The sequence below is a fragment of the Volvox carteri genome, assembly GCF_000143455.1.
Source record: "Volvox carteri f. nagariensis unplaced genomic scaffold VOLCAscaffold_5, whole genome shotgun sequence".
Lineage (NCBI taxonomy): Eukaryota > Viridiplantae > Chlorophyta > Chlorophyceae > Chlamydomonadales > Volvocaceae > Volvox > Volvox carteri.
Genome location: NW_003307548.1, coordinates 2,630,327 through 2,644,313, shown reverse-complemented (window position 1 = coordinate 2,644,313; position 13,987 = coordinate 2,630,327). Strand labels below are relative to the sequence as shown.

The 13,987-nt window shown below is 53.8% G+C and overlaps 1 protein-coding gene across 1 annotated transcript in view; it reads right to left on the bottom strand.

The window, feature by feature from the left end:
- Nucleotides 1-12,529: 12,529 nt before the first annotated feature.
- Nucleotides 12,530-13,987, bottom strand: part of VOLCADRAFT_103398 (uncharacterized protein) — a gene marked incomplete at its 5' end in the record, with an annotated part of 8,310 nt that continues 6,852 nt past the window's right edge. The window contains one exon of the mRNA XM_002947118.1: nucleotides 12,530-12,948. Within this exon, the coding sequence (XP_002947164.1) occupies nucleotides 12,868-12,948 (81 nt within the window). The 3' untranslated portion in view covers nucleotides 12,530-12,867. The remainder of the gene's footprint in view (nucleotides 12,949-13,987) is intronic.

Below are 13,987 nucleotides of genomic sequence, written 5' to 3'. Positions count from 1 at the left end.
GTGTGGTTGTCGACCAGGGGATTTGACCCCGGGTCTGCGCCTGACTAATGGGGAAGACTTACCCCAGAACCTTATGGGGCTACCGATGCATATCCGGTAGCTAAGTGATAGACATTAGGGCACCGTCTGGACGGCGCAGTGAGATCGCGGAATGTACGTGCAGTTAGATCGCGGAATGTACGAGTTTTCCGCTAGCGCCGGTATTTAGGGCGGTGACTGCGCCTATTAGTTTATCTCACAACGATCGGTATTCCTACCAGGAATCTCCTCAAGTCCTGCCGAACGCTAACAATACTCTTTACATTACTTGTAACAAGTTTATCGTGCTAAATATCTTCGCCACCGGCAATCCTTCCGGAATAACAATTAGCGTTAGCTGTCACCGTCGCCAATTCTTCAATAATCGCATCTCAGCAACGTTTGAATTTCACCTCGCCCAGAGTCTGTTAAGAATATGAAGGCAAGGAGACTGGTCGCGATATAAGGGTTACAGTCTGTGGGTTAGTGGTGAACGGCAAGAAGACTTTAGGAGATTCCGATGAAGGAATACCGATCCATCCGAAGATGAGATAGAAAGACATGCACCACTCTGGTCTTATGTACCGATACCAACGGAAGTATCGTACAGTCGTCCACCATCCCTGGACCTGAGGACACGTCCGAGATACGCGGCCGAGAGACCCGAGGCAAGGTCAAGGTACCGCGGAGGCAAGGTCGAGGTACGGCCGAGGCAAGGTCGAGGCACGTCCGAGGCAACGCCTATATCGGCGGATTCATCGCCTAACAATCACCTATCTATGTTGGGATAGGACCGCCCTTCAACAGAGTCTTCGTGAGCACATCCGCAACCATCTGTCTATTGAAGAATTGGCAACGGTGACTGCTAACGCTGATTGTTATTCCGGAAGGATTGCCGGTGGCGAAGATATTTAGCACGATAAACTGTTACAAGTAATGTAAAGAATATTGTTAGCGTTCGGCAGGACTTGAGGAGATTCCTGGTAGGAATACCGATCGTTGTGAGATAAACTAATAGGCGCTGTCACCGCCCTAAATACCGGCGCTAGCGGAAAACTCGTACATTCCGCGATCTAACTGCACGTACATTCCGCGATCTCACTGCGCCGTCCAGACGGTGCCCTAATGTCTATCACTTAGCTACCGGATATGCATCGGTAGCCCCATAAGGTTCTGGGGTAAGTCTTCCTCATTAGTCAGGCGCAGACCCGGGGTCAAATCCCCTGGTCGACAACCACACGAGTTGGGAGAGGACCGTTTCCTCAACACGCCCCCTCGGGCCGTATCCCAACGAGTACCAAGTTCATCTGCACACTTCACACAAGGCCCATAGCATCTCGGCAACGTTTGAACTTCACCTCGCCCAGAGCCTTCGTTAGTACATCCGCAACCATCCAGGGCAGTATTCCAACTGCACCTCACCGCTATTCACCCTCTCACGCACTATGTGATGCTGCACGTCGATGTGCTTCGACCGAGCAGACGTAATCGGGTTGTTTCCCAAGCTAAGCGCCCCCTGGGAGTCTATCTGGATTTTCACCGCGCTCTCAGGCAAGCCCAAATCAACCATCAGCTTGCGAAGCCACAAAGCCTCACGAACAGCCGCCGCTGTAGCTTGGTACTCAGCCTCCACCGACGAAGCCGCCACAGTACGTTGAAGTTGGCTGCTCCAGCTAATCGCAGCCCCATTAAGAGTGAATACGTAACCGGACGTAGAACGCCGCGTAACTGGGTCTCCTGCCCAGTCCGAATCACTGTACCCGGACATAGCAACGTCGCCAACACCCCCAAAACGCAATCCTAGTTCGCGTGTACCCGCCAGGTAACGCAGAACGCCGGTTGCCAAGTTCATGGCAGTCTTCGTGGGTGCGGCCATATGCCAGGACAAAACGCTCAATGCATATGAAATGTCAGGCCGCGTGTTCGTCGCCAGATAGTTCAATTCTCCCACCAAAGCCCTATACTCTGTGGGATTGCCCAGCAGCTCCTCTCCGTCCCCCTTAGGAGTGTACCTAAAGCCCGGAGGCAAAGGAGTAGACCTCGGCTTGGCGTCAATCATCCTATGACGCTCCAACAGCTGCGCAATATACCTATGCTGCGACAACACTATCTCACCCGACTTCTCCCTCCTAATTTCCATGCCCCAAAACACCTTCGCTTCTCCAAGGTCGCGCACCTTGAAGACCTTCACAATTGCGGCTTTAATTGCCCGGACCATTTCCGGGTCTTCCGACGCAACAATTGTATCATCTACGTGCACCAAAGCAATAAGAACCCCACGCTCGTCCGTCTTAACAAACATCGCCGGATCAGACTTTGAAGGATAAAGACCCAGCTTGGCGAACTCTGCTGATAGCTTTTCATACCAGCAACGGGGTGCCTGCTTCAAACCGTAAATAGATTTCTGCAGCTTGCACGCAAGCGACCGGTCACTGGATGCATACCCAGGCGGTTGCTCCATCCACAACTCCTCCTTCAGCTCACCATAGTAGACACATCTAGCTGATGCACCGTCATGTCCCGCGCTGCGGCAACTGCTAATAAAGCTCGTAATGACGAACCACGAGAGGTAGGGGCAAACAACTCCCCATAATCAATCCCCTCGCGTTGCTCAAAACCCTTGGCAACTAAACGCGCCTTAAAGCGCTCCATGCTGCCGTCATCGCTGTACTTAACCTTATATACCCAACGACACGGCAACAAACGAGTACCAGGAGGTGGCTTCTTCAGCTCCCAAGTACTATTAGCCATCTGGGCGGCGATCTCCTCGTCCATCGCACGCCGCCAGTCGTCTGCATGTGGACTCGCAATGGCTTCCACAAAAGAATTCGGTTCGGGAATATCAGTAGAGAAAGCAGCGTTAACGCGACCAGTAACAGTGCGACCAGGTTCATTTCGCCACCATTCGCCAGGGTGTTTACGCTCTCTAACTGGGTACCTAGTTCCCGCCATTTCCACATCAGGCTGATTGATTCCTTGCCCATTCGCACTGCTGGAAGGTCCAGCCCCAGCCGGCGCCCCCTCGCCACCCAAGCGCGGCGATCCCTCGCCGACGGTGCTACCTGGTGTCCCTTCGCCAGCCCTAGGCAGCGATCCCTCACCAGATAAACTAGTGCGAAACTCCTCCTCCTCGTCGGCATCGGACTCATAATCGGAGTCCCCGGCATTACGCCGCCGGCCGACATTAGATTCATCGAAACGAACGTTAGAAACTACGGCAATAATGCCGTCCTCGTATAGTACACGATACTGTCCACCGTTCCCGTATCCGACAAGTATTCTACGCCTGCTCACCGGGTCGAACTTGTCGCGCTTGACGTCGGGTACGTGGACGTAGGCAACACATCCAAAAACTCGCAGGTGACTGATGTTCGGACGAACGTTAAAGAAAGCTTCGTACGGAGTGACGGTTGACCCAGCAGTTGGTGACACATTCCTAAGATAGTTGGCTGTCGCTAACGCCTCCGCCCATAATGATTTAGGCAGTCCAGACTCAACTAGCATAGCCCTAGTCTTGTCCAAAAGAGTGCGATTTAAACGTTCTGCAGCTCCGTTCTGCTCAGGGGTGTAGCCTACCGTAGTTCCGTGTAGAATACCCCTGGAAGCGAAATAGGCCTTCGTGCGAGTATTAACGAACTCCCCGCCACGATCTGTACGCACCTCCTTAACCTGCCTGCCAGTAGCGCGCTCCAGTTCCGCTATCATTACCACCATCTTCTGGTAGACCTCCTCCTTGGTCGCTGTAAACGCAACAGCTGAAAGACCAGTATGGTCGTCAAGCAGGGTTGTCATGTAACGCGAACCACTAGGCGAAGGTTCAGGCATAGGCCCACACACATCCATGTGAATGAGCGCGAGAGGCTGCGCTGCCTTATGCCCAGATAACGGAAAAGGACCACGTGTATGTTTAGCAAGGACACAAGTCTCACACACACACGTGCTGGCTGATTGTATGCTGTGTCGGTCAACATCAAATCCAGCTACCATATTATGACGCAGCAACGTCTCAAGGTTGCTGTATCCCAAGTGGCCATACCTTCGGTGCCAAAGTGCTGCACGTTCAGCTCCGATACCCACGGCAGCACACACTGCATCACCACCAGAAGGTATCCTGTTGTCTTCACGCTGCGTCCTCTTCAGAGCTCCCGTACCTCCACTGCTGTAGCAGACGGGATACAAGTCCCCATCCCGCTTTCCAGTCAGCACCAACTGGTTCTGTACGTATACTTTCGCCTGTCCGCCGCCGAAGACCACACTGCCTCCACGATCATCAATGATGCGTACCGATATGATTTTGGCGGTGGCCTCCTCGTCGACGTAGACCTTCTTGAAAGTGATGGCCTGTTTATCGTTGACGTTAGACTGAATCGTAAGCGTGCCAACTTCAGTCGGTCGAAGAGATTGTCCCTTGATGCCCATGATGTTGAAGCGCTCCCACGGCTCCAACAACCGCACGTTGAAAAGTTCTGAGCGGTCATACGTTATGTGGTGAGTGGCGGCTGAGTCCAGAAACCATTCCGTCGGACGATTGCTGTTGTATGCCACGAATGCTACCTGCCGCGGAACTCCTGGCCCCCTAGCTGATCCACCGGATCCTGGCTTGCTGCCGCTAGCTCCGCTGCCACTACCTCCGTTACCACTGTTGCTGTAGCCACCCTTGTAGCCAGAATTTGACGACTGCTTCAGCGCCTTAAGCTGCCTGCAGTCCTTAACCACGTGCCCAGGTTTATTACAGTAGTAGCAGATGACTTGCTTCCGACTATGTCCCGAGCTGTTGTTAGCCGGCCCCCGGCTACCATAACCAGAAGTAGAAGCGCCGAACGTCGAACCGCCGACAGACGCGAAGGCTGCCAACTCGGTAGGCTTGCCCGACCCACCGTTAGCCGTCTCGATAGAGAGAAGCTTTGCTGTGACGCTCGCCATGTCCAAATCGCCGTCGCGCATAAGTAATGTGTAATGTGTAATGTTACAGAGTGGGAGGCTTCTGGGCCGCTTTATCACATTGTCAGTTCTACAATTTATCATCTTATAGCACCGTCCACCACTACCACACTATACTTCGCCATACGAACTGTAAGTCCAAGGCGGCGGGTCCAGCCGTCTAGGACCCCTCCTGGGATAAGTAATGTAGTCGTCACCACGCTGTACCGACTGGGTAGACCAACTAGCACGGTGTACGCCAGCTCGGAGTCGTTAACTACGTGGCCGACTCCCAATAAATCTGTTTGCAGCTGCCTTGCACGCGCAAAGTACATCGGAAGAGGTTCGCCGTCGACCATCTTAAAACGGCTGAATTCTTGACGTAGAGACACCTTGCGGGCGTTGTTGTTGGCAGCAAACATAGATCCCAAGGCGTCCCAGGCCTTCTTCGCGTTGGCAGCACCGGTAACCATCGGCAAATGATGATCCTTGACGTTCTTGATGAGCAGATTGATGACCTTCCGTGACTGTCGAATTTGCTCCTCGTTGCACGGCTCGGCGAGCAGGGATTGCTCAAGCCCAAGCTCCATGCACATCGCGCTAAACCGAATTTGCCAGGTAGAGTAGTTGTTGAGGTCCAGCGACTCATCAAGCTTGTCCTTAACCATTGTCGATGAGGGATAGAAATAACAATTTGGGCGATAGCTGTCGGCGCTAAGCGGGGCTCATAACCTATTGAAGAATTGGCGACGGTGACTGCTAACGCTGATTGTTATTCCGGAAGGATTGCCGGTGGCGAAGATATTTAGCACGATAAACTGTTACAAGTAATGTAAAGAATATTGTTAGCGTTCGGCAGGACTTGAGGAGATTCCTGGTAGGAATACCGATCGTTGTGAGATAAACTAATAGGCGCTGTCACCGCCCTAAATACCGGCGCTAGCGGAAAACTCGTACATTCCGCGATCTAACTGCACGTACATTCCGCGATCTCACTGCGCCGTCCAGACGGTGCCCTAATGTCTATCACTTAGCTACCGGATATGCATCGGTAGCCCCATAAGGTTCTGGGGTAAGTCTTCCCCATTAGTCAGGCGCAGACCCGGGGTCAAATCCCCTGGTCGACAACCACACGAGTTGGGAGAGGACCGTTTCCTCAACACTGTCCTTCATCTGTCCTCCGTTCCCGCATCCGACAAGTATTCCACGCCTGCTCACCGGATCGAACTTGTCGCGTTTGACGTCAGGTACGTGGACGTAGGCGACGCACCCAAAAACTCGAAGGTGACTGATGTTAGGACGGACGTTGAAGAAAGCTTCATATGGCGTGACAGTTGACCCAGCAGTTGGCGACACATTCCTGAGATAATTGGCTGTCGCCAACACTACCGCCCACCATGACTTAGGTAGACCTGACTCGACAGGCATAGCCCTGGTTTTGTCTAGGAGAGTGCGATTCAAACGTTCCGCAGCTCCGTTCTGCTCAGGGTTGTAGCCTACCGTAGTTCCATGTACAATACCCCTGGACGCGAAAAAGCCCTTCGTGTGAGTATTAATGGACTCCCAGCCACGATCCGTACGCACCTCTTTAACCTGCCTGCCAGAAGCGTGCTCCAGTTCCGCTATCATTACCATCATCTTCTGATAGACCTCCTCCTTGGTCGCTGTAAACGCAACAGCTGAAAGACCGGTATGGTCGTCAAGCAGAGTTGTCACGTAACACGAACCACTAGGCGAAGGTTCAAGGCATTGGTCCACACACATCCATAAGAACTAGTGCTAGTGGCTGAGCTGCCTTGTGCCCTGTTAGCGGAAAAGGACCTTGTGTCTGCTTTGCAAAAACGCAGGTCTCGCAAACACACATGCTGGCTTTTTGAAAGCTGTGCTGGTCGACGTCAAATCCCATTACCATATTGTGGCGCAGCAACGCCTCGAGGTTGCTGTAGCCCAGATGTCCGTAACGCCGATGCCAAAGTGTTGCACGCTCCGTCTTGGAATCCACCGCGGTGCACGTTGTACCATGTCTGTTGTCACAGTAGCTCGTATCCTGCGTCCTCCTGATGGTGCCTGTACTTCCACCTCGATAGCAAATGGGGTAAAGATCAACGTCCTGTTCACCGGTCAACACTAAATGATTTTGCAAGAATACCTCTACTTGACCGTCACGGAAGACGATGCTACCTCTACCGTGATCATCAATGATACGGACGGACAAAATCTTTACCATCACCTCCTCGTCAACGTAGACCCCCTTTTGAATGTAATGGCCAGATTGTCGTTGACATTAGATCGAATGGTAAGCGATCCAAACTCCGTCGGACGCAGTGACTGGTCCTTAATGCTGAAGCGTTCCCAAGGCTCCAACACACGCACATTGTGTTGAGGAAGTGGTCCTCTCCCAACTCGTGAGGTTGTCGACCAGGGGATTTGACCCCGGGGCTGCGTCAGACTAATGGGGAAGACTTACCCCGGAACATTATGGGGCTACCGATGCATATCCGGTAGCTAAGTGATAGACATTAGGGCACCATCAGGACGGCGCAGTGAGATCGCGGAATGTACGTGCAGTTAGATCGCGGAATGTACGAGTTTTCCGCTAGCGCCGGTATTTAGGGCAGTGACTGCGCTTATTTGTTTATCTCACTACGATCGGTATTCCTCATAGGAATCTCCTCAAGTCCTGCCGAACGCTAATAATACTCTTTACATTACTTGTAACAGTTTATCGTGCTAAATATCTTCGCCACCGGCAATCCTTCCGGAATAACAATCAGCGTTAGCCGTCACCGTCACCAATTCTTCAATAGGTTATGAGCCCCGAGTAGCGCCGACAGCTATCATCCGATTGTTATTTCTACCCCTTATCGACAATGGTCAAGGATAAGCTTGATGAGCTGCTGGACCTCCACAACTACTCCACCTGGCAAATCAGGTTTAGCGCGATGTGCATGGAGCTTGGGCTTGAGCAATCCCTGCTCGCCGAGCCATGCAACGAGGAGCAGATTCGACAATCACGGAAGGTCATCAATCTGCTCATCAAGAACGTCAAGGATCATCATTTGCCGATGGTTACCGGTGCTGCCAACGCGAAGAAGGCCTGGGACGCCTTGGGATCTATGTTTGCTGCCAACAACAAACAGGCAGGCGGCTGGCAGGCAGGCGGCAGGCAGGCGGCTGGCAGAAGTTAAGGCCTGGCTTCTGCTCCCGTCGCGTCCCGGCGCGTCCGGGTTCAAATCCGCCTGCCGACCTCTCGGGGTGTTTGAGAGGTGATGAAATGGGAGGTGGCCCCCCATCTTGTGGACGGTGTAGGACGTGATAAAATCAACTCGCGAGCTGACCAGGAACTAAGTTGACGCGCCGTTGATCCGCTAGATTTGGTTGGATGCTGGTGGTGAGTTGCCAAACTCAAAGAGTACACTCTGAAGTCGGATGGGGTGAATGGCTTAGGGTGCCCCTCTAGCAGGGGAGAGCAGGGAATTGCCTCGGGAAGGAGGCCACTGGTGAAGCTTAACCACCCTGTAACAACATCAACAACATCAACAAAGGCAGGCGGCTGGCAGAGGTTAAGGCCTGGCTTCTGCTCCCGTCGCGTCCTGGCGCGTCCGGGTTCGAATCCGCCTGCCGACATCCCGGGGTGTTTGAGAGGTGATGAAATGGGAGGTGGCCCCCCATCTTATGGACGGTGTAGGACGTGATAAAATCAACTCACGAGCTGACCAGGAACTAAGTTGACGCGCCGTTGATCCACTGGATTTGGTTGGATGCTGGTGGTGAGTTGCCAAACTCAAAGAGTACACTCTGAAGTCGGATGGGGTGAATGGCTTAGGATGCCCCTCTAGCAGGGGAGAGCAGAGAATTGCCTCGGGAAGGAGGCCACTGGTGAAGGAGGCCACTCGGGAAGGAGGCCACTCGGGAAGGAGGCCACTCGGGAAGGAGGCCACTGGTGAACCACCCTGTAACAACATCAACAACAACGCCCGCAAGGTGTCTCTACGTCAAGAATTCAGCCGTTTTAAGATGGTCGACGGCGAACCTCTTCCGATGTACTTTGCACGTGCAAGGCAGCTGCAAACAGATTTATTGGGAGTTGGCCATGTAGTTAATGACTCCGAGCTGGTGTACACCGTCCTAGTTGGTCTACCCAGTCGGTACAGCGTGGTGACGACTACATTACTTATGCGTGACGGCGATTTGGACATGGCGAGCGTCACAGCAAAGCTTCTCTCTATCGAGACGGCTAACGGTGGGTCGGGCAAGCCTACCGAGTCGGCAGCCTTCGCGTCTGTCGGTGGTTCGACGTTCGGTGCTTCTACTTCTGGTTATGGTAGCCGGGGGCCGGCTAACAATAGCTCGGGACACAGTCGGAAGCAAGTCATCTGCTACTACTGTAATAAACCTGGGCACGTGGTAAAGGACTGCAGGCAGCTTAAAGCGCTGAAGCAGTCGTCAAATTCTGGCTACAAGGGTGGCTACAACAACAGTGGCAACGGAGGTAGTGGCAGCGGAGCTAGCGGCAGCAAGCCAGGATCCGGTGGATCAGCTAGGGGGCCAGGAGTTCCGCGGCAGGTAGCATTCGTGGCATACAACAGCAATCGTCCGACGGAATGGTTTCTGGACTCAGCCGCCACTCACCACATAACGTATGACCACTCAGAACTTTTCAACGTGCGGTTGTTGGAGCCATGGGAGCGCTTCAACATCATGGGCATCAAGGGACAGTCTCTTCGGCCGACTGAAGTTGGCACGCTTATGATTCGGTCTAACGTCAACGATAAACAGGCCATTACTTTCAAGAAGGTCTACGTCGACGAGGAGGCCACCGCCAAAATCCTATCGGTCCGCATCATTGATGATCGTGGAGGCAGTGTGGTCTTCGGCGGCGGACAGGCGAAAGTATACGTACAGAACCAGTTGGTGCTGACTGGAAAGCGGGATGGGGACTTGTATCCCGTCTGCTACAGCAGTGGAGGTACGGGAGCTCTGAAGAGGACGCAACAGGATACCTTCTGGTGGTGATGCAGTGTGTGCTGCCGTGGGTATCGGAGCTGAACGTGCAGCACTTTGGCACCGAAGGTATGGCCACTTAGGATACAGCAACCTTGAGGCGTTGCTGCGTCATGATATGGTAACTGGGTTCGATGTTGACCGACACAGCATACAATCAGCCAGCGCGTGTGTGTGTGAGACTTGCGTCTTTGCAAAGCATACACGTGGTCCTTTTCCGTTATCTGGGCATAAGGCAGCGCAGCCTCTCGCGCTCATTCACATGGATGTAATGTAATGTAATGTAATGTAATGTTACAGAGTGGGAGGCTTCTGGGCCGCTTTATCACATTGTCAGTTCTAGATCATTTATCACCTTATAGCACCATCCACCACTACCACACTGTACTTCGCCATACGAACTGTAAGTCCAAGGCGGCGGATCCAGCCTTCAGGGACCCCTCCTCATCCATTCACCCGAACACCCGAAGAGACGGAGGGTTCGGCAATCGCCACCAATCCAGCGTGCGAATCTGGTCCATCAACTGCGACCTCAACTCCACATCTCAGCAGCTAGCCATAATCTCGCGCTCCCGACTAATTCGGGGGTCTCCCCAGTAATCGAACCCAGGACCTTAAACCGCTATTTGCAGTAGTGTCAACCCAGACCAGACCATGGATGTGTGTGGACCTATGCCTGAACCTTCACCTAGTGGTTCGCGTTACGTGACAACTCTGCTTGACGACCATACTGGTCTTTCAGCTGTTGCGTTTACAGCGACCAAGGAGGAGGTCTACCAGAAGATGGTGGTTATGATAGCGGAACTGGAGCGCGCTTCTGGCAGGCAGGTTAAGGATGTGCGTACGGATCGTGGCGGGGAGTTCGTTAATACTCTCACGAAGGCCTATTTCGCTTCCAGGGGTATTGTACACGGAACTACGGTAGGCTACACCCCTGAGCAGAACGGAGCTGCGGAACATTTAAATCGCACTCTTTTGGACAAGACTAGGGCTATGCTCGTTGAGTCTGGACTGCCTAAATCATTATGGGCGGAGGCGTTAGCGACAGCCAACTATCTTAGGAATGTGTCGCCAACTGCTGGGTCAACCGTCACTCCGTACGAAGCTTTCTTTAATGTTCGTCCGAACGTCAGTCACCTGCGAGTCTTTGGATGTGTTGCCTACATCCACGTACCCGACGTCAAGCGCGACAAGTTCGACCCGGTAAGCAGGCGTGGAATACTTGTCGGATACGGGAACGGTGGACAGTATCGTGTACTATACGAGGACGGCATTATTGCCGTAGTTTCTAACGTTCGTTTCGATGAATCTAATGTCGGCCGGTGGCGTAATGCCGGGGACTCCGATTATGAGTCCGATGCCGACGAGGAGGAGGAGTTTCGCACTAGTTTATCTGGTGAGGGATCGCTGCCTAGGGCTGGCGAAGGGACACCAGGTAGCACCGTCGGCGAGGGATCGCCGCATTTGGGTGGCGAGGGGGCGCCGGCTGGGGCTGGACCTTCCAGCAGTGCGAATGGGCAAGGAATCAATCAGCCTGATGTGGAAATGGCGGGAACTAGGTATCCAGTTTGAGAGCGTAAACGCCCTGGCGAATGGTGGCGAAACGAACCTGGTCGCACTGTCACTGGTCGCGTTAACGCTGCTTTCTCTGCTGGTATTCCTGAGCCTAATTCGTTTGCGGAAGCCATTGCATGTCCACATGCAGACGACTGGCGGCGTGCGATGGACGAGGAGATCGCCGCCCAGATGGCTAATAGTACTTGGGAGCTGAAGAAGCCACCTCCTGGTACTCGTTTGTTGCCGTGTCGTTGGGTATATAAGGTTAAGTACAGCGATGACGGCAGCGTGGAGCGCTTTAAGGCGCGTTTAGTTGCCAAGGGTTTCGAGCAACACGAGGGGATTGATTATGGGGAGTTGTTTGCCCCCACCTCTCGTGGTTCGTCATTACGTGCTTTATTAGCAGTTGCCGCAGCGCGGAACATGACGGTGCATCAGCTAGATGTGTCTACTGCATTCCTGAATGGTGAGCTGAAGGAGGAGTTGTGGATGGAGCAACCGCCTGGGTATGTATCCAGTGACCGGTCGCTTGCGTGCAAGCTGCAGAAATCTATTTACGGTTTGAAGCAGGCACCCCGTTGCTGGTATGAGAAACTCCCTAAGGCACTGATTGGGTGGGTAACCCATGGGTTACCCATCGGTTACCCACCTTCAACCCCCCGTAGCCCATAGGTAACCCCCTTGTAAGTTCCTACCCAGCAGGAGGGGTAACACGGCCCCAGGGTAACCCCCTCCGTTGCCCTGGACTATGGACATTGGCCTATAGGCTACTCATCTTATTTGCTGCGCACTTCGTGAATTCATTTTAGTACATTTCTGTAAATGTACATGTTGAACCTACAGTATCCCGGTAGCTCGGGAAGCATCGTTCGCCAATATGAATTAAAGGCCTCTAACGCTACAGGAAAATTTTAGTAGAAGATTTAGAACTATGTATGTATTCAGTTCTAGCGTTTGTTCCCGCTTTGAGGGCATGAAACTCCCGTGCCGTATTATTGTCCCATTCGCATTGTCTCATTCGCATTCATACAGTTCGAAGTGGATTGGGGAACGCAATTTAGCTTGAAATCCATTGTGTCTCTGGCTAGTTCTGAAAAGAAATCAATCGTGGATTGACAAGTTTCCCTTTCCCTTCTTCGCCGGTCAATCGCAGACACCTCCGCGCCAGGCTCTGCCAGCTGCAGGCTTGTGGCAAACGGCCGCTGAGGGGCGACTGGACAGCCGGCGGGCCGGGACGGGGTTGGTTCGGTCGAGTCTTTTAGCCCAGTAGTGTGGCCTTGAGAGCTCAGAAGGGATAGTGCTTGGTGTAGGGGGAAACTAGTCAGCTTAACCTGCAGGGATTTTCCCGGGTTCAGGAGGTAGCTACCTCTATAGATGTCGCCACATGAGAGTCTGAGAGTCGTTCGAAGTTCTTTGGATAGGTTTATGCGTCATGCGCGTGTTGCCCCGCTGAGGGCATTGGTGGGCAGCACGAGGGGGGTATAGTGGCCGTGGGGCTGGGGTTGTGTTTTTCTGCAGTGTAAGGACCCTTAGCAACTTGTTTCCGCCTTCCCATATCAACCATCCAGGAAAACAGAAATGAAGAGGCCACGCGTACGTTGGTAATTTCATTTATCCCAGAATCCCAGCCCCAAATAACCGTCATAGCTTAGATTTGAATTCAGGTTCAAACCTGAGTGGAATCCGGAAGAGTTCATTCTCTATGGTATCACTTCAGTAAATCCTGCAGCTGACTAGCATCTTAAGCTATGAATACGAACGACAAGTAAGGGAGCCTAAGGCTCTATGTATCCGAAGGATGATGTAGCTATTGTTTGGAAGCGGCCACCTTCTCCACTGCCGCCTCAAGAAGATCTTCCTTTTCAACCTTATCCCCCTTCAACCTTATCGCCTGCCGCCTCTATCCCCCGCCGCCTTCATCCCCTGCCGCCTCCTCCCCTGCCACCTCCTTCCCTGCCGCCATCATCCCCCGCCGCCTCCTCCCCTGCCGCCTCCTCCCCTGGCGCTTCTCGCCTGCCGCCTTCTTCCCCGCCGCCTTCTTCCCCTGCCGCCTTCATCCCCTGCCGCCTCCTCCCCTGCCGCTCCTCGCCTGCCGCCTTCTTCCCCGCGGCCTTCATCCCCTGCCGCCTTCTTCCCCTGCCGCCTTCTTCCCCGCCGCCTTCATCCCCGCCGCCTTCTTCCCCTGCCGCCTTCTTCCCCGCCGCCTTCATCCCCTGCCGCCTTCTTCCCCGCCGCCTTCATCCCCTGCCGCCTTCTTCCCCGCCGCCTTCATCCCCTGCCGCCTTCTTCCCCGCCGCCTTCCTCACCTGCCGCCTCCTCCCCTGCCGCCTTCTTCCCCGCCGCCTTCATCCCCGCCGCCTTCCTCCCCTGCCGCCTCCTCCCCTGCCGCCTTCTTCCCCGCCGCCTTCATCCCCTGCCGCCTTCTTCCCCTGCCGCCTTCATCCCCTGCCGCCTCCTCCCCTGCCGCCTTCTTCCCCGCCGCCTTCAT